This window comes from Mesocricetus auratus, unplaced genomic scaffold (genome assembly GCF_017639785.1).
Source record: "Mesocricetus auratus isolate SY011 unplaced genomic scaffold, BCM_Maur_2.0 Super-Scaffold_6723, whole genome shotgun sequence".
NCBI classification, from domain to species: Eukaryota; Metazoa; Chordata; class Mammalia; order Rodentia; family Cricetidae; genus Mesocricetus; species Mesocricetus auratus.
In genome coordinates this window covers 4009971-4030939 of record NW_024429183.1, presented here as the reverse complement: position 1 = coordinate 4030939, position 20969 = coordinate 4009971, and the positions used below count along the sequence as shown (strand labels likewise).

The following is a 20969-nucleotide window of genomic DNA, read 5'->3' as shown; positions in this document are numbered from 1 at the left end:
TGTTTGAGTTCCTGTCCTGACTTCCTCCAGTGATGAGGAAGTGTAAGCCTAATAAATAAAGCTTTTCCTTCTTAACTTGCTTTCAGTCATGGAGTTTCATCACAGCAATAGATGTAGTCAATGTGTCAGTCAGGGAGTCAATGGGAGACAAGCCACATCTTTTTTTGTTTGTTTTTGTGTGTGGGTGTTTTGCCTTCATGTGTGTTTGTGCACCGCATGTATGCAGTGCTGACAGAGGGCGTTAGATATCCTGGAGCTGCAGCTCCTGAGGTTTGTGAACTGCCCTGTAAGTGCCAGGCCCAAACACAGGCCCTCTGGAAATGCAGCCAATGCTCTTAATCAGAGCCATCTCTGCACACGTCACTTGGTCCTGGGCAACAGCCAGACTGAAGGGCTGAAGGGCTGGCCACATCTACTCTGGTCACTGGAATAGCAGTTTGGATAAACTAAAAGAAGGAAGGGCTCTAGCTTCTAGGCTTTAGGAAATCCTTCTGCATGCTCACCTTGATTCACCATCACAAATTTAGATTTTTCCTTCTTAGAGTGGTCCCTTTCCCAAACCCACAAACAAACAACCTCACTGTCTGTGGTGCTGTGGATACTACTACTGTCATGCTTTAGTTACCAAACTGTGACAACATACCCCACTGTCAATCACCTGGTTACTGTGCACCGAGCAAGTGTGAGCAGTGTCCCCATGACAGATGCTGTCCTGGGAAAGATCGCATCCTCCCCCTAGATCACCATGGCCACTGCTGGAACCCACCCACAATGGGACAGGCAGTGGTCTCCACTCTGGTCATCTTGTCAGCCCCCTTCTCTGTGGGCTGCTGGCCGTGCAGAGCTGGCTATCCAGCAACTATGTTTCCATGGTGTGACATCAAGAAGGCAGAGTTTTCCAGGGTCCACCCCATGCCCTCTATCTCAGCTGGGTGGTGACCCTTGCTGACATGTGGCAGAACACATTACCTGGACCACCTCCTTCACCAGCGTCTTGTCGGTCCCCGTCTTGGCTCGCTGCAGCCCACTCACATCCTCCCCGATCCACGTGATGAGGGCAAACTTGGACCTTTTGCTCATGGCATCACCGGTGGTAAAGCGTACAAAGGCAAACAGCCGGACATCATCTGTGGCCAAAACAGAAAGAGTAAGGCACTCAGTAAGGACTTCCTGACACCATCTCCCTGGGGAGAGGCCATGAGCCACAGGTGTGCCCAGTAAGAAGGTGGAAACAAGTGTGTACCCACAGACCTTGGCAACGTCCTCTCCAATGCCGTCTCACAGATGGGAAGTGGAAGCAATAGCCTAGTCATGTGACAACCCCAAGTGAGACAGGTAGCTGGAGGAACGCTGGGATTTGCACTCAGGCCTCCCTGGCTGTCACCTCTATGACCTTCAGGAGCCAAGGCTCAAAACATGAATGTAATTTAGGGCTAGCCAGCCATCACCTCAGGCTGGGGATGCAGCTCAGTGGGTATAGTGCTTACTAGCATTCCTGAGGCTCTGTGTTCCATCACTAGCACTTCATAAGCCAGGTGAGACAGTGCACACCCGCAATCACAGCATTTGGGAGGTGGAGGCAGGAGACTCAGAACTCAAAGCCAGCTTGGTCTTTTGGAGACACTTGTCTCAGAAAGCAAAAGTTGCCAAATCATCTATAAGGTTCTACCTGGAATGGGAAAGCCACTCTGGAGACACAAGAGCCAATACAAGCAAGGGTGCCTGTGACAGGGCAGTGAGATCCGTGACATCTTCCAGCTGCAAAGTTAGGCTGCTCAGTTTCTTACATCATGTTGGGCGGCTGCTCCCCTGAGCTGCATCGGAATTCTTTTGTATAGTCACTTTGCTGTCTCCCCCACAACACACAAAGCACAACCTCACCCAGGTCCATCCACTGCCCGCAACCCACATTTCATCTGAGAGAGGCAGTAGTGGTGAACGCCTTTAACCCAGCACTCGAGAGGCAGAGGCAGGCAAATCTCTGTGAGTTTGAGGCCAGCCTGGCCTACAAAGTGAGTTCCAGGACAGCCAGGGCTATATAGAAACTGTCTCAAACAAACAAACAAACAAACAAACAACAACAACAACAACAAAAAAAAAACAACGGAGGATGGGGGGAAGAAAAAGAGAGACGGAGGACTCAATAAGTCACTGTGATGTGGGTGTCCTATAAACTACAGGACAATACCTCTGGCCTTCACCACCAAAGACCAGAGTATCCAAGTTGTGACAGGCAAAGAACATTGAAACACCCTCAGCTGTCCCCCGGGAACAGAACCACCTGCCCACCTGTGGGGTGGGGGATGTATCCATGAAGGCAACGTTACATGTACGCATGTATGGAGGTCAGGGGATGACTTTGCAAAGTCTGCTCTCTCCTTTCACCAAAGTGGCACCAGAGATTGAACTCAGGTTGTCAGGCTTGCTGGCAAGCGCCCTTACCCACTGAGCTGTCTTGCCAGTCCAAGCAGTTTGTACTTGCATGACAGTATTGTAGAGATACTTTACATTTAAATTTTTTTCTTCAAAATCTAAATGTTTGACAGCTGGAAACTTAAAAAAAAGGTCACTGGTGAAACAGTGTGCTAGAGCATGTGCACACACGCACACACACGTGCACACCATGTTAAAGGACACAACTATGCAACCATCGCCACAGTCTAATTCCAGAACATTCTCAAGATCCAAAAAGGAAACTCAGACCCAGGGATAGCTGCTCCCATGCTCACGCGGCCCCCTGCAACCACTAAACCTGTCTCTGTCTCTGTATTTGCCTAGATCACACGGGGCCTGTGGGGACCAAGTTCTCTCATAGGTCACTGTGCTCTCAGGGTTCACCTGTAAGTTGTACTTTAGGTGCTGTCTACTTTGTTTTCAGACTGGCCTGAAACTTACCAAGTGTGCTAGGCTGGCCAGCCAGTGAGCCCCAAGGATGCTCCTGCCTCTGCCTCCCCAGTGCTGAAATCCATGCTGGCTTCTGATGTGTGCTTTGGGAGTGGAACACAGGGCCTCAAGCACTTCACTGGCTGGGCTGGCTCGGAAATACCCTTTATTTCTATGACTCCCTCAGGACTCAGAACATTCCATGGCATGATTGTCTACCCACCATCTGACGGGTATCAGAGCTGCTTCCAAAATGGCAGTTCCACACTCTGCCCAGCATCCGTGAAGAGGGGACTATATTCACACTATAGGCCTAGGTGGCTCACCAGATAGAAGCTTCCATCTGAAGCTACTGCCATGGTGCACGGCTGTCAGGGTGCTGCTGTGTGGCCTGGGATTAACCTTGAACTCTTGAAGATGAAGGCTTCTAGGTTGCAGGGATTCAGGCCTTGTGGCTGCTGCAGACACACAGCAAGGGACGTGAGTAGCAGAGTGCATCTCCCAGCGTGAGAAGGGTTGGAGTGTCGCAGTGTTTTAGGCACTGTGTCCCAATATCCAGCAGTGAAATGTTTGAATTTCACCCTTGGCCTACGGGGGAGGCAGGCACCCATCCCAGCCACACCCCTACCAGCCTCACACAAAAGACCACCAGTGTCTGTCTCCACAGCGACAGCTTCCCAGCTCTGCAGTGTCAATGCGGACTCTTGGGCCCGAGACTGTGGGTCGCTGCCAGAGGCTCTGTGTGGGGCAGTGGCTGGAGCCCCTGACCTCACCCTCCATTCAGGCAAGAGCAGAGCCTGCCAGAGGTGTCAGCGCTCCCTGCCTGCCTCTCCTTGTATCACCCTCCCTGAGCGTTGGTCAGCTTTCCTGTGCCACAAGGGACTTTCACAAGGTGGCCCTCTCAAGTCTCTCTCATGCATTTCAGACACTATCTGCTACGGCCACCATGGCTCTTTAAATGTTTATTTAATTGTGTATCTTATTATAAGTGTGTGCACGTGATGTGGGTGGGGTACGTGCATGGGGGTCAGAGAAGAAATCAATGGAGACAGTTCCCTTTAAGTAGGTTCTGGGGGTTGAATTTAGGTTGTCAGACTTGTGTGGCAATCACCTTTACCCCCTGAGCCATTTTGCCAGCCCCTTGATTTCCTTTGAAGAGCCACTAACAATCACTCAGTAAAACTTGTGTCTGAAGGACTACCCATGCACAGAAAGTAAGTCACACGCACCCCTAAAGGCATTGGGAACCTTCCAGAACCCCATACTGACTTCCTTTAAACAGCCATGGGGGAGGGAGGAGGGAGGGAGGAGGGAGGGAGGGAGAGAGGGAGGGAGAGAGAGAGGGAGGGAGGGGAGGGGGGAGGGGAGGGAGGGAGGGAGGGAGGCCAGACATGGAGTGACTGGCTGAGTGCTTATCTAGCTGCAGTATGCTCCAGAAGACTGCTGACAGGCACATTTTCAGAAATCCGGAGTGACATTGCACTTAAGAATGCTGGACACTAGAGACCTGGCCAGACAGGATGTCAGCTGAGGGCGGGCAGAAGGCTGTGGGTCTCAGCAGCATTTCTACCACTGCTTCAGAGCCCTGGGCTGTCACTGCCACTCTTGACAGCTTGGGACAGCAGGTGGCCCTTTGGGGAAGTCCATTTCCAATCCTCTCTCCAGACAGAAGGCTCAGAAGCTGTGAGAGCACATACCCTACCCACTTCTCAGACAGGAGAAGGGGAGGGTGGGAGACCAGGAGGAACTTCTCCATGGGTACGCATGCGCACACACACATGCTAAGGTGCCATGGGTATGCATGTGCACACACACATGCTAAGGTTCCATGGGTATGCGTGTGCACACACACATGCTAAGGTTCCATGGGTACGCGTGTGTACACACACATGCTAAGGTGCCATGGGTATGCATGTGCACACACACATGCTAAGGTTCCATGGGTACGCGTGTGTACACACACATGCTAAGGTTCCATGGGTACGCGTGTGCACACACACATGCTAAGGTTCCATGGGTACGCGTGTGCACACACACATGCTAAGGTTCCATGGGTACGCGTGTGCACACACACATGCTAAGGTTCCATGGGTATGCGTGTGCACACACACATGCTAAGGTTCCATGGGTACGCGTGTGCACACACACATGCTAAGGTTCCATGGGTATGCGTGTGCACACACACATGCTAAGGTTCCATGGGTACGCGTGTGTACACACACATGCTAAGGTGCCATGGGTATGCATGTGCACACACACATGCTAAGGTTCCATGGGTACGCGTGTGTACACACACATGCTAAGGTTCCATGGGTACGCGTGTGTACACACACATGCTAAGGTGCCATGGGTATGCATGTGCACACACACATGCTAAGGTTCCATGGGTACGCGTGTGTACACACACATGCTAAGGTGCCATGGGTACGCGTGTGTACACACACATGCTAAGGTGGCATGGGTATGCATGTGCGCACACACATGCTAAGGTGGCATGGGTACGCATGTGAGCACACACATGCTAAGGTAGCAAACTGGCCCGAAGGCTGGCACCTGGACCTGCTGCCATCCCCTCAGTGACACTCTGTCCCCAGTGAGACTTGGTTGTGAGGAACCAGAAGTCGCTTCCCTGTGAAGTTAAGAACCATGGTGCTCAGTCTAAGCACAGCCCCTGCCTTTCCACACACAGGAACCAAAGGATGGTAGTCTCTGCTGATCTGGAAACTCTGGGGGAGGCTCAGGAGCTGGGCTTGAACAAATGCCTGGGGTGACTCTGATGGGCCAAAGCTTGAGGTCCACCATGGGAGGAATAAGGCAAGGTGGGGACAGAGGGGTGGAGGGACAAGAGATGGAACAAGAGAGCTCCAGAGAAGAAAAGCAGAAGTACGCAGAGCTCAGCCCCACCCTTCCCCCTGCCCCGTGCCCCCACCCCTATTTTAAGGAAGTGATCAGGCCAGGCTTCCTGAAAGGTCTGGTCCCCCTTTTCCACATGACTCCGAAGGATCAGAGGCATAACCATCAAAGGTGACAGGACTGTCCCTAAGACTCAAGCCACAGCAGAAAAAGAGGATCCAGACTCTCTTCAGACCACCTCCCTGCTCACCTAGTGTATCAAAAGGCCTTCATCCCAGTGACTGGAGCATGTGTTACAAATCCACTGAGAGTAAGATGAGGCCGGGCCCGCGCCGGAGGGTTGACACAAGTTCTGTGCCCTCTCTCCCTATGCATGCTAGCACCAGGGTGACTACACAGGACACACACTCCATCTCCAATTCAGAAACTATGACACCCTCCTCTTACAGTGAGCTTTTCTCATGAAAGCTACAGGGTTAATTAGACCCTACCCGGAAAACCTGCATCTCCTCACAGGCTGATCTCTTTGAAAGCTGTGGGATCAGGTGAACAGACAATACAGGCTCCTGCTTGCAAGGATCCTGGCCTCCGTCTACTGAGCAGTCCAGAAACAACAGTAGGGAGCCTGTAGACATGCTCAATGCACTGACTGAGTGAGGGCACCACCTGACCCAGGGCACCGCCTGACCCAGGGCACTATCTGACCCAGGACACTCACTGCCTGACCCTGTGTACAACCTGACCCAGGCCACTCACTGCTGTCTGACCCAGAGGACTACCTGACACAGTGTACAATCTGAAGCAGGAAATTCACCGCCTGACCCAGGGCACCACCTGACCCAGGCCACTGCTGCCTCTGCCTGCTTTCTTCTCAAGTCCCTTTTTTTCCGTGATAGCCTCTACCACCATTCTCCTGCTTTATCACCAAACGAGCCCTCTCCCCATCAGTACCCCCTCCTCGTCAGAGCCCCCTCCCCAAATCTACCTCCTCCCCACCTGTGCCTGCCCTACTGTCTAGGGGGAAGGAAGGATGTAGGCGATGAGGCATGGAGGGAGTTCCTAGCAGGAGCAAAGAAGACAGCCAGCTGGTGGCGTTCAGGCAGGGGATGTTGGGCAGGGAGAGCAACAGCGATGTGGGAGGAATGGAGTGACAACAAAGGAGGGAGTGACCATAAGGGGGGATGGGAAAAAGGATAACAGGGAAGTCAGAATCTCTGCAATCCACAAAGCCACTAAGACAGTGATGTCTCCCAAAGAACTACCAGCATAGAGTCCCTACCACGCTGACTGATGGCCCAGCAATTGATCTCCCCTCCCACCTGAATTTGAAACCTCAGTGGACTCAGGTTGGGGCTCATCCCCTCCCTTCCACCTGTCACCACAGAGTTCCCCCCCACTGCATCCACGCTGACCAAGGAAGGCCCGGCCTTCTTGCAAAAGCCTGCCCTGAGGCTTCAGGATCAAAGAGCTGCCACATCTCCCTAACACTCAGCCAGTGGCCAGTGACTTCCCTCATCACGCACAACACACACTATGTGTAGAATCAGCAGCGATGTGGATGAGCAAATCAAAGCTTCACCCTGAAGGGGCTCTGAAAGTGGCTTGATCTTTTGATCAAGAGCCTCACTCCTTAGCCAGGGCCAGCCTGGAACTCACTCCATAGCCCAAACTAGCCTCAAACTTGTAGCAATGCTCCTGCCTCAGCCTCCCAAGTGCTGTCATTGCAGAAGTGACCTACCAAACCTGGCATCTTTTAAGCATGAAAACCATCTGTCCAGTCCTGATGTCCCCGTGCCAGGGACGGCATAGGCAGTGTATAAATGAACCATGGGTCTACAGGAAGTAGAGAAAAGGAGAATGATTTTCACTATTTCTGCTCTGAAGCTGAACTTCAGGGCAGGACAAAAGGAGAAAGAGGAACGCAGAAGGACACGGCCCAAAGCCCAGATCAGCTCACTGACCTTCCTCACAGCCTGAGGAGTTGTGCAAACAAAGCTCAGAAAGGGGAAACCACCCCCACACTAAAGAGCTAAGCAGTCATCTTCCCAAGGGGAGGAGGCTGCCTGCTGGAGAGGAGGGCTTCAGGCTGGAGGGGAGGAGGTTGCAGTCGGGGTGGGGGATTCAGGCTGGTGGGAAGGAAACTGCAGTCAGGGTGGGGGGTGGAGGGGTGCAGGCTGGAGGGAAGGAGGTTACAGTTGGGGTGGGGGTGGGGACGCAGGCTGGAGGGGAGGGCTGAAGCGCCAGGAAGCAGGGAGGAAGCGGAAAGAACTTTGACATCCTGCCAAATCCCAGATGCACTGGACACAGGCATTTCATCCTGGCTCCTGTAAGGGCCATGCAGAGGGTACAGCCCCTAAAGGGGTGAGATCTCTTTCCATCACAGGGGAAGGAGGCTGGCATAGTCCTCATTCATATGACAGAGCTGTATTACTGAAGGCACACCCCTCCTCCTCCCCTGGGTCCTCACTGTACTCTGTGAGTATAGTGTAGTATATATGTTATATACTACACCATATATTATACATAATTATATATAATTATATAGTATATAATATATATAGTATAGATATACTCCATCCTAGCACCAGAAAATGGATGGATGGATGCATGGATGGATGCATGGATGGATGGATGGGGCCAAAAGTGGGAGCCTCAGGCTAACTTGAAATTGCAAGGAAAATGCTAGGCAACAAATATCCCTCTGTCCATGGCCACACAGCAGCCCCTGGTTATCCAGGACAAAACAAATGCACTAGCACACTCTGGTCCCAAACACACACACACACACACACACACACACACACACCTATTTTTAAAGACAGGGTCTTTAAACCCATATGTACCCTAAGATGACCTGAGTTCTGTTCCTCCTGCCTCTACCTCCTGAGTTCCAGGATTAAGACATGTACCTAGTTTATAAGGTGAAGAGAGTGAAACTCAAGGCTTTGTGCATGCCTGGCAATTATCGTACAAAAGGAGCTATATCCCTAGCTTCTCAAGAGGCTAAAGCAGGAGGATTGCAAGTTCAAGGCCCATCTGGTCACCTTAACGGGATTTATTTGAAAGTGAAAAATAAAAACAAGGCCAGGACGTGGCTCAGCGGTAGAGTCATGCCTAGGGATGGGTGAGTAAGGACCTGAGTTCAGTCCCTATAAACCCAGGACTGAAGGCTCTGTCCCCAAAGGCTTGTTTTCTCAGAGGGTGGGAGACTGGGTCTCCAGTGTGCTATCATGTGTATAGCTTTGTATCTGTGATCTCATGGCATAAGCTGTATGAGTGCCCCCCTAGCAGTCCCTCCCCCACCCCTCCCCAGCAGCCCAAGCCATCCCTGGCTAACTGGGTTCTCATCAAACACCAGTGACCCCGCTTTCCTAGCCTCACAAAGAACACAAGAAGGTACATGGAGGAAATGGAAGATAGAGCCCCAGGGAACAAGCTGACCCAGAGACCCAAATAACACAGAGAGCCCCAGGCTTCCCCAGGACACAGCACATGCGTTTGCTCTAAGCATTTATTTCCCTCGTTCTTACATGGAAGATAACGTGCTGAGCAGCATCTAAGCCAGACACCCTAGGGCCAGTATGGGGTGTGGGGTGTGACTGCTGGAGCACTGGCAGCCATTGCAAACACCCATTTGTATTCTTGGATTTGTTCTTTGTAGTTTTGCTAAGTCAGTCATTGGACAAGCACACAGCCAACCTGTGATTTGGAGACTACTGAATAAGACACAGTTCCTACTCTCAAAATATGGTCAAACAAACTGAGTACAATGATACTAACTCCGGAACAGCTGTTACCTGGGTGTTACTGGAGCAACAAAGGAAGAAAGAAATTAGCTCTTTCTGAGGACTGTGATCAAGGAAGGTCTCATGAATGGGGTCTTATTTGATCCAAATCTTAAAAGCTAACTTGGCCCAGAGAAGGCCTCATGTAGACCAGGCTGGCCTGGGAACTGTGTAGTCAAGGATGACCTTAAACTCCTGATTCTCCTGCCTCCATCTCCCAAGTGGCTGAATGACTGGATTACAACATGCACCACTATGTCCAGTTTGTGCAGTGATGAGAACTGAACCCAGGGTCTCCTGCACCCTAGGCAAGCACTGTACCAGTGGAGCCAGAGCCTGGAGGCTACATCATGCTCTTACTAATCCTAGCTCCCAGCCACTGTCTGGCACATGGCACACTCTCAGTAAGAACCTTGAATAACTGCCGGGTGGTGGTGGTGCACGCCTTTAATCCCAGCACTCGGGAGGCAGAGGCAGGCAGATCTCTGTGAGTTCGAGGCCAGGCTGGACCGACAGCCTCCAAAACAATACAGAGAAACCCTGTCTCGAAAAACAAAAAAACAAACAAACAAACAAAAAAGAACCTTGAATAACCACCTCCATGATCCCGAGAGTTTTCAGTCCTTAGTGTCAACTGTTCAGTGTAGGGAGAGATCTTAGGTACCTGTGCCGCTGACCACGCCTGCTTTGGGCGTGGCTACAGCTGCATAGGGACCTGGGAAATAAAGGGCTGTGCAGGGGAGCCGCTGGCTAGCTTGGGGTTCTGGTCAGGTCTCGGAGAGCAGCAGAGTGCTGACCTTAGCTTCTCAAGTAAGTGACTTCTCCCTAATAAAGTATCATATGACATCCCTACCTTGCGTAGCCTAATCTTCCTCGATAGTTCAGTGCAGTGGGAGGTGCCATTCCCCCTGGGCACTGTCAGTGTGACTTCTATCTCCAGAGAACAAGCAGGAGATGCAGAGAGAGTTCAGGGGCCACCTAGAAGCTGCGGGGCACGGCTGCTCTAGCCAAGACGATGTGGAGAAGTCCCCTCTGTCTCCAGACAGTAACACAGTCTGCATCATCAGTGGACTCAGGTGACAGGAACAAGCCCGTGGGCCGGCCTGATACATATCAAGCTTTGCAAGTGGCTGGACAAGCTCAGCATAAACACTCCAGTGGTTGAGGCAGGAGGATTGTGGCCTTGAGGCCAGACTGTGCTACATGGAGAGACTATGTTAAAAAAAAGGGGGGGGGGAGGGAAGGAAGGAGTTAGTAAGATGGTAATGAAGGAAAGAACACCAGTGGTAACCATGGCAACCATAAGGGTGTCAACAGAGACTGTAGAGTAACTTGTAGGGAGGTGAGATGGGCTGGGTGTTGGAGGATGCACCCAAAGCCACAGGGTAGCCAGTGCCAGGGGATACAGGTCTGTGGACAGGCAGCATCCACCCTGCGACTGATGACAAGTAGGCCACAGGGAAGCCTTCAGGGTGTGCAGGAGGAGGACCCCAGCGCCCCACTATGGCCTAGGCTGCTTGAGCTGGGTCCTACCACGTTCCAACATGGCCTCACTTTATCACTATCCTTTGCCAGGTTGGGGCAGGGGGTTCTCCTCTTTCTTTACAATTTAAACTTTATTTTTTTTAATTTCTTGTCCGCCTAACATCAATGTCCGGACCCCCAGAACCTGTGGCAGTGACCTCACATGGCAAAGGGGACTCTACCAATGTAACTTGGTGGAAGACTGGATGAGGGATGACCCTGGGATACTGGCTTGGCTAAATGCCACCACTAGGTCCTAACTGGAGAAAAGGGAGGTAGGAGAGTCAGGACCAGGAGCTAGCACGAGAAAGAACTAGACAGACACTGCTGGTTTTGAAGGAGAAAGAAGAGGGCACAGCCACGGGCACAGGACAGCCACCATTAGCCACTGCTGTTATTAATATTATCAGCTTGCTCATTATTGGCAAGGACGAGTAGAAACGATGGAAGACAAAATCAAGCAACAGTCAGTGCAGGAGGACTGACGGGAGACCAGCAAAGCTGGAAACCACATCAGAGCCTAGAATCGGTGCAGGACCTGGAGTCCCTGTCCAGCCAGGGCTGCCCAGATCCCGCCCCCATAAAACTAAACAAACAAGCTGGGTCCACTAGGGCAGGCCTATCAATCCAGTTACTAGGAAGGCCGAGACAGGAGGAGTCTTAAGTTCAAAACCCTCTGGGCAATTTGGCTAGACTCTATTCCAAAATGAAAACCCTCTGGGCAATTTGGCTAGACTCTATTCCAAAATGAAAACCCTCTGGGCAATTTGGCTAGACTCTATTCCAAAATGAAAAGAGGAAGAAGGAGGCTGGGGCTGCAGCTCCATGGCAACACTTCCCTGAATGCACGAGCCCCTAGGTTCAATCCTCATCCTGCGCCCCAACCCCCTTGCAGGTTAATTCCAAAGTGCAGTGACGACATCAATATTAAAAGGCAATATAAAATCCCACTCTCGGAAACAGGCCTCTGGGGACTGATGCTCTGAGGCCGCCAGCCGAGTCTGAAAGCAAGTGGGAGAGGTACTCTGGGACACAGGGTTGCAGGAAGATCCTGGCGTGGGGCCATAGCAGTCATGTGTTCAGGGACATTGACAGGGGCTATATGCTCTGCACTGGTTACTAGGCTATCACTTCAGAAAGGAACAGTGGGGTTTCCTGTACAGGCTCAGCCCACAGATGTGGCTGGGGACCACATAGTGGGATGTGGTACTGTCCATGCACTCCTGTGTGCTCCCAATGGAGCAGCATGAAACAGGCCAGGCTCCTGTTGCAGGCTCAGATCCTAGTAGGCATAGGAAGGTGCTGTGGACGTAGCCTTGGGTATTGCCTCATGCTCCAAGGAGTGCTGGCCTTCAGAACACTGGGCTGTTCTGCTTACGGCCTGTCTATGAAACCTCTGACTGGCTGACTCCCCAAAGATGCAGACTAGGGTCATGCAGCCCTAAAGTCTGAAGTCACCCCTCAGCCAATGAATGGGGACATAAACCTAAGGTGTGCCCCAGCTTCCTAGCAGATCCTCAAGGGTCCCAGCAGAATGCCATTTTGGGTACCTACAACCTCACCAGCTGGCTCAAGCTCCCTTTCCTGCTTCTCCTCTCTCATGCCTGCCTCACCCAACCCACACTTCAGTTCCTACTTCCTGAGTCTATCCCCCAGGCCCCTGGCCTGCACCCACCTAATTTAAAACAGTGCCCAGGAGAAAATCGTGCAGGCTGGGTGGACAGAAAGTGGCGGAGGCTACAGGTTTAGAGTGGCCTGAGCTGAGGCTAGCTCTTTTCAATGGACACAGTGGAGCACAGAGAAGCTAGGTGATTTGCCAAGATCACACAGCTCACATGGAACACAGATAGGAGGCCAGGCAGCACGGGTTTCCTTCTCCAAGTGGAAACAGAAAGCTGGAGAGACAGCACTTGCAGAAGGCATGACTCAGACCAGTCAAGGGAACAACACACTGGGGGTTGGGGGGGAGTTAGGCTCTGGCTCCCAAGGTCATCACCAAGATGAACATCACCAAGAAGTGAAGTCTCTACAGGACCTTGCCATGGGATCTCTCTCTCTCTCTCTCTCTCTCTCTCTCTCTCTCTCTCTCTCTCTCTCTCTCTCTCTCTCTCTCTCTCACACACACACACACACACACACACACATACACACACACACAAACACACACAATCTATATATGTGGCCAGCACCATTAGAACAAGGGTGACATTTACCCTGGCCTTAACAAGTGTGTATAGAAGCCATCCTTGAAAGCAAAATGGAGGAAGACAGTTCAGGCAGGAAGACTACCCACCAGGTCTAAGAAGAGAGGGTGGGGCTGCAGGGGACTCAGCTTCAGCATGCGGATCTGCCACTGTCCACCCGACATGAAAAAGGAAATGGGCAGGCTCTTTGGTGACAAAAGGAGGTTAACACTGTCCACAGGTGTTGCTGGTTTGAGTCCCTTTTAGAATGGAGACATTTAGGAAAAGACACCATGTATGTCAGGATCTAGGCACCAGTGAGGCCAGAGGTGTGTGTGCTAGCTAGCTATAGCTAGCCTGTCCTGAAGGGCATTCCCAGCACAGGGGACTTCTGGACAAAACCCATAAAAATGCCATGGGGGGGGTGGCACCAAAGTGAACTCAGAAAGTCACCTAGAGCTGGAGGACCAGGTCTTAGGGCCAAGGACAGGCTCCACATCAGCCCAAAGGCCTTATTCAGAAAATGTAGTAGTAGGAGACAAGACCACCAAAAAAGGTGGTGCCCTGAGGGCTTTCAGACTGACAGGCAGTAAGGAGAAGGTGCAGAAGGAATTAAGGGCGGGAAGAAGCCCCAACCAGTAGGGCAGAGGGAGGGGGCAGGGCAGAAAGAGTGGACAGGGCAAAGGGAAGGGGACAGAGCAGAAGGAGGGGCAGGGTAGAGAGAGGGGGCAGGGCTGTTTTCTGAAGACTGAGGTCTCTGGTGACACCCAAAGAGGTAAGTAAAGTGGGGGTTAAAAAAAAAAAGACAAAGGTGCTGGGCCTGGTGGCAGCTTATGCCTTTGATCCCAGCAGACTTTGGGCAAGCCTGGTCTACACAGCAAGTTCTAGGCCATCCAGAACTCCACAGTGAGAAAGTCTTAAAAGAAACAAAACAAGAAAACCTGGGAAGGGAATGTTGGGAGGTGTTTATAGCACCTAGGAAACCAGAGGGAAGGCTCCCAAGACTGCACCAGCTCCTGAGGGTGGAGATTAAAGGGAGACAGACAGCTGCCAACCTATACCTGCAAATATGGCCACAAAACCAAAGGCAAGAACAAATTTCACCAAGCTATAAAGCCAAATGGCTTACACAAAGCCCATTATATTCATAAGAGAATGAATGTAGGGAAAACATCAGTGGAGACTGAACCGTATCCAAGCTACTCACCACCCTTGAAGGTAAACAAAATGAGGCTTGGTGGCTCACACCTTAACCATGGCACTCAGGGATTATTTTAAGACTACTACAAGGCCAGCCTGAGCTACACAATGGATTTCAGACCAACCTTGGCTACAGCTTTCAGACCCTATCTCAGAAGGAAAGAAAAAGAAATCAAATGGCTCAGGGAAGTGAACAATCTGTTAAACACCTTCAAATATGCCAACTGGTCTCCAATCCTGACCTTTGCCTGAGCTGTCTACAGGTTCTCTGTCAGAGGTAAATTGGTCCTGTGAGCTCCAAGCCTTCATTACTCTCCAGGTTTAATCCCAGAGAAAGATTAAAGGATTCTTTCCCAAGAGCCCTGTCCAAAGTCTCAGTCCCAGGAACAGGCCTGATCAGCTTGAGGAGTCAGTCATGTGAGCCCCCAACCTTGAGCTAATCAGTGTGGTAAGGATGGCTTGCTCTGACTGGCTAAGTCTGGGTCACTCTCTTTGGCAACCCTCTCTGCCAAAGGACAGGATACAGGACAGTGTCCTCAGTCAAAGAGGTTTCAGGCTACTCCGCTGTGGGCTGCCCAGAGCACCATGGGAGTCTCACCTACCCCAACCTTCACTCAGCACCTGCCAACCAAGCTTCATTGCTGACATTCTCCCTTCTCCTGGGACCACCCTACACATCCAGTTTACTTCAACCTAACTGGGCTGGGCAACGCTGGAGCTTTAAACATACTGAGCATCTACGTTATGCAGGCAGTGCTTTTTTTTAATTATTTTATTTTATGTCATTGATGTTTTACTGCATGTATGTCTGTATGAGGGTGTTAGATCTCTTGGAACTGCAGCTACAGACATTTGTGAGCTGCCGTGTAGGTGCTGGGAACTGAACTCGGGTCCTCTGGAAGAGCAGCCAGCTCTTAACTGCTGAACTGTTTCTCCAGTCGCAGGCAGTGCTTCTATACCCTGTCATTTTATCTTAGATGCAGAAACAGAGAACCTGGGAGACCTGCTCAAGGTCACACAGCCCAGTCAGGCTTCAGCTAGAGGAAGATCGGATCCTTCAGCTGTGCAATTCCCCACAGGCTCTAAAATCTACACCAGAACACTGGATGCATTCCCAGAAGCCTGGGTTCTTTCCAAAAGAAAACTGGCTTGCGGCAAGACTTTGGGTCTATCAGGAAGACTGGTTAGACAACGTTGCAATTGACAGACAGAATGTTATGTAGCCGTTTTAAAGGGGCCACAGGGGAAAAAAAGGTAGTAAAGACAGAGGAGGTAGCTCAACCCCAGCTGAGAAGGTGAGTGGTCCAACACAGGCTGGTGGCATTTTGGATCAGAAAATACATATAGAGAAATATTTCAAGAACATGGACAAAAACTAGGTCCGTGGTCATGTGGTCAGTCGTCTAGGGGGACCATGAGACATCTGCTGGGCGTAGGAATTTCTATGCTGTGACATGTCCCTGCATTCCCAGAACAAGTCCACAGAGTAGCCACTGATGCACAGAATGAATGGATATGAAGACCAACGGCAACACAGATAACTGGGGGAACTCATTTTGTGAACGGTCTTCACCTCTTCTTTGCACTGAGCTTCTGAATACTCTAAAAGAATCTTGGGCCACTGAGGGGCTCAGTTGAGAAAAGGTTTGCTAGCCGGGCGTTGGTGGTGCACGCCTTTAATCCCAGCACTCGGGAGGCAGAGGCAGACGGATCTCTGTGAGTTCGAGGCCAGCCTGATCTACAGAGCGAGTTCCAGGACAGCCTCCAAAACAATACGGGGAAACCCTGTCTCAAAAAACGAGAGAGAGAGAGAGAGAGAGAGAGAGAGAGAGAGAGAGAGAGAGAGAGAGAGAGAGAGAGAGGTTTGCTGTATAAGCATGAGGACCTGAATCTGGATCCCAGAAATCACATAAAAGCTGGATGTGGTAACATGCTAGGAAGCCGTGAGATGCACTGGTCATCTAGAGGTAAGCTCCAGTTCAGTAAAAGGCCCTGTCTCAAAGAACAAGGCGGCAAACTAGCAAAATGGTTCAGCAGATGACAGTGCCTGTCCTCAAGCCTGATGGCCTGAGTTTGATCCCTGAAACCCAGGTGGTAGAAGGAGAGAACTGACTCCCACAAACAGTCCACTGCCCCCTACATGTGCACCATGGCACGTCCATGCATGGGAGGGGGCGCACACACACATACACAAATTTTAAAACACAGTAGGGAGTGATAAATGAAACACTGACACTGACCTCTGGACTGCACACACATGGGCACGCATACACATGCACCCACACATATACGTTCACACACACACAAAGACTCTTGAGCTGTCTGTGTAATACAAAAACAAAATATGATTCCAGACAGTTGGAACCTCTGCCTTGTCACCCATGCCAGATATATGATCCTTTCTACAGCTGTCACGTGGATGACACATCCTCTCTGGTTGGTTCACCTCTGTGAGCTGAGCTTGATGCTGCCTGACTCCACATGGCTCTCTGGGGTCCCCAAGGCCCCTATCCCAGTTCAGCTGTTTCCCCATCCCCGAACAAAACACCAATCGTACTCATTGGCATTTGAAGACTCACTGAACCCTAAGTATACATACACTCCTGCTGATTCCACATGGCAGAAGGGTCACCAGATGGGCAGCTTGCCTGCTTCAGGAAATGGATCTGAACCCAGAACATTGGCACAGCCTGAACCCTTCAGCACCATGGCAACCACTTCTCCCCATGGACTGAGAAACTACTGAAAACAGACCCAGGCTAAAGTTAGTGCCATAAGAGGCCATCACAGGCAGGATGTGGGCAGACCCACTGTGTGCTGGGCTAGGCACCCACTAAGAGTGTCAGGATGGAAGCTACAGGAGTCAAAGTAACTTTGTTAACTAATATTTATATAGTTATTCTTTTGCTAATTATTATGTAGTTATTAAGAAGAATAATTCCATAAGAAAGGCAGGGTTGTACTCTGCACACTTCGGAGGCTCTTGGAAACAAGAAAAAAAGCCTTTCTTCAAGGGCCTGCCAAGACAGCTGACTTAGGGCTCTCCCTACATACATCACAGTAAGTAAACATGGCCTTCTAATCTGCAAACCATTCCACAAGGAACAAGACCTGAAACCACTTCCGTAGGGCCAAGAGCAATGAGATCCAGAGTTCAGTCCAGTTCCAGCTCTGTTCTTCCTAGCTGTGTGGTGGTAGGTAAGTCACTTAACCTGTCTAGGTCTTGGTTTGCAATCCTTAGGAGGAGCCAATGCACTCAAAGTATGACTGACTGACACTCAGGTCAGGTACGGTGGTAGGTAAGATTACAAGTAGGAATGCTGAGGGTAGGGTCCCAGGCTCAGGAGGACTCAGCAGGGGAGGGCCAGAGAGCAGACGTGGCAAGCAGAACCATCTGTACACTGTCCACCAGATGGCTGGGAAGAGAAAACAGACTGCAGCTGCAGCAGACGAGCCTCAGATCCCACAGCCCATTCACAAGGACCAACAAGCAGCCTGCAGGGCATTTTTAGCTCATCCGCCAGACGCTTGCCATCCCATCCCAGTAGAGAATGAGCAAAGGGAGACCTGAGCTGAGAGCCACAGCCCACCAGAGGAAGGAAGTGTCCCCCAAGCAGCATTCAGGCCGGATGTCCAATAGCCCAGGGCATCAGCTAGGGATCTAGCAGCAGGATGCTCGGCCTTCCTCTGTCACCTTCACCAGCTTGGTGAAGAAACAGAGAGGCAGGACAGCTGGGGGTGGGCTCGGATCTGGTGAGGAGGGAAGTGGGCCTGCAGCACCCAGTCCCAGGAACTAGGAGGCCAATCCTGCTGACGGTGCACCAACTCTGGGGAAAGTTGAGCCTGCACTTGCCCCACTGTGGAGGCTTTACCGCAATCAGAGCAGCTGAGGTCCTGCTCCTGAGCCAGAAGCCTGCACACTGACTCCACAGCAGTGCTGAGTTGCACTTTACGCCGGTGATGCTTTAAGTGAATTATTTACAAAAGCAATGAATACAGGGTCTAGCAGCAACTCCCTGGAGACATTTTAGCTAGGAAAACACTTACACACCAACACACCAACACACACTAATCTCAGTACCACCCAGCACAAAGTAAATGCCCATTGAGATGAACTACTTACAAAAGACCATTCAATTAAGAAAGTTATACACGGTGACACATGCCTACAGTTCAAGCACTTAGGAGGCAGAGGCAAGAGGATAAGGAGTTCTAGGCCAGGCTCAGCTACATAGCAAGTGTGAGGCCAGAAAGCAATTAAAGCACCAGGTAGCACAAGCCAGGAAGCAGAAGTAGGAAGATAGCTGAAGTTCAAGGCCTTCGTGGACTACTGAGTGGGAACTTCTCTCAAAATAAAATGCTTTAATTTTCAAAAGGCTGAGATGTGCCTCAATGGTAGACTATGCCCAGCATGTTCCATACACTATGTTCTATACCCAGTACCAGAAAAAAAAAAAGAAAAAGAAAAGGAAAAAAGAAAGCCTGGTTTACTTTTTGTTTGTATGCCACCAAAGACTCTCTACTGAACACTTAACACACTTGGGATCAATCAATCCCACACCAGCACTAAGAGATGACAGGTGAGGAACTGTGACCCCCCACAGGGACCTGTCCCCAACCCACCCAGCTGGGAAGCAGCCCCAGTGGGATTCAAACCCACAGCCATCTGCTGGGAGTCCACACCCTAGCTTCCGGGTGGCCTGCCTTTGTCTGAAGTTTGTTCCAAAGCTAAAGACAGCAGGAGACACTAGGACCCCGGATCTCCTACTTCCAATATCTTTAGAGGATCTTCTTTTTTTCCAGGTAGATGGGGCAGGCAGGAGTGCACAGCCCGGGCTGGCCTCCAACTCTCCATCCTCCTGCCTCTGTTTTCAGAAGGCTGAGCTGCATACACACCAGCTCCTTAAACGATGACATTATCAAGTGTGTGCTGAGGTCTACTTCTACAAGGGGCTGTGGCCTCTCAGGCCATGTGTTCTTTCTCGGGCCATGGGTGGGGAGGTGCCTTGGAATACACACAAACCTTAGGTTTCCCGGGTGATGCTTTTACTTAGCCACACATCTGAATTATTCCTTCAAATCAAACGATGGGGCACTTCAGCTCCCAGAGCTTCCCCCGTGCCCCACCCCCAGGCAGTGGCCATTCACTGCAAAGGAAACTGTCCACTTGGACCTCCCAAGTCAGCTTCACTTTCTCCAGACCTCATATAGCAACATCAGGCGTCTGCTCTTAGTAGGTGGCTCTGTACTCTGCAAATTAAAGGCTTCTACCGAGGCAGATACGGACAAAGATGGAAGGAGAAAGGAGGGTGGGGCCCTGGGTTCTGCCTTTAGCTTTAAGCCCCCAGGGGCTTCGTTGTTATTGTTCACTGACCAATCAGAGAGGGTGGTGGATAGGGTTGGACACTGGAGTTGGAACTGGCCGATCTGACCTGGAAACCCAGTGAACCACAGGGGGCGGAAGAAGCTGTCCGACACTGCAAGGGGAGGAATTTGCACCGGTCACTTCTGCCTCTGGTGATGTCCAAAGAGGGTAGGGGATGAGGGACACACACTGGACTTCAGGAAGCTCAGATCAGAGCCTGGCATGGCTATGCATGCCTACAGTCCCAGTACTAGATGCTTGGGGCAGGAGGATGGCCAGTTGGAGGTCACCCTGGATACATAGTGAGACCCTGTCTTTAAAACAAACGAACAAAAAACCCAGCCCAGATCTGTTGCTGTTTAGATGACCAACACCTCGGCGCCCAGGGTGCCCCACCCTTTCCCAAAAGGTCTCAGGTCACCCTACCTGTGCACTGCTGAATGAAGTGCTGGTAATCCGCTCCCTGGTCGCCGGGGACAATGGTAGCGCCATCGTATCTGAAAGTCACCCTTTGGGTTGGAGGAAGAAAAGAAACAGAGGTGAGCGGCAGCGGCGGGAGGCACGAAGCAGGTCACTACGGGCATCCCCGGGCCCGCGGCGTTGCTCACCAGATGACTGACGAGCCGTCGTCCCGCACTAGGTTGTACGCCGCGCGACACGCCTCCTTGTCGATCTTCGTGGCCATGGCCGCCGAGAGGACACTGCCAGAGCCAGTAAGCGCTTCACTGACAAGCTGCGAGGGTCGAGCCGGCGCTGAGAGCGAGCTGGGGGGGGATGACTGCAACTCCCACTCCTACTCGAGTTCTAAGAGTGGCGCCCGCGGCTAATGCGGAGCCAGAGCGCGCGCCTGGACTCTAGTCCCAGGAAGGCCACGCCCCTCAGTCGCCATTGGTCACGAGGACCGGGGGCGGGGTGTCTCGCACATTCAGAGGCCAATCCCAGCCTAGGTGGATTGCGCAACTCCGCGGAAGATTGGAGGAGGGGTTCTTCCTCTTCATCCTGCCTTCTTCCTCCTCCCTCCCTACCGCTCTGTGGGCCTCAGCCCCTCTCTTCTCCCACTACCTTCTGTGTTCTCTGATCTCGTTCTCTCTCCTCCTTCCCTCTCTTCTCCTCCCATTCTCTCCGTCTCTCACTCCATTGTCCTCCCTCTCTACACTCAGCCTCTTCCTTGTTCAT

At 51.5% G+C, this 20969-nt stretch overlaps 1 protein-coding gene across 1 annotated transcript in view; it reads right to left on the bottom strand.

Moving 5' to 3' along the window:
• Cotl1 (coactosin like F-actin binding protein 1) overlaps positions 1 to 20636 on the bottom strand; it is a 34369-nt gene extending 13733 nt beyond the window's left edge. The window contains exons 1-3 of the mRNA XM_005073091.4: positions 20402 to 20636; positions 20220 to 20302; positions 970 to 1127 (exon numbers count right to left, since the gene is read on the bottom strand). Of these exons, the coding sequence (XP_005073148.1) occupies positions 970 to 1127; positions 20220 to 20302; positions 20402 to 20478 (318 nt within the window). The 5' untranslated portion in view covers positions 20479 to 20636. The remainder of the gene's footprint in view (positions 1 to 969; positions 1128 to 20219; positions 20303 to 20401) is intronic.
• Between the last annotated feature and the right edge of the window lie 333 nt (positions 20637 to 20969).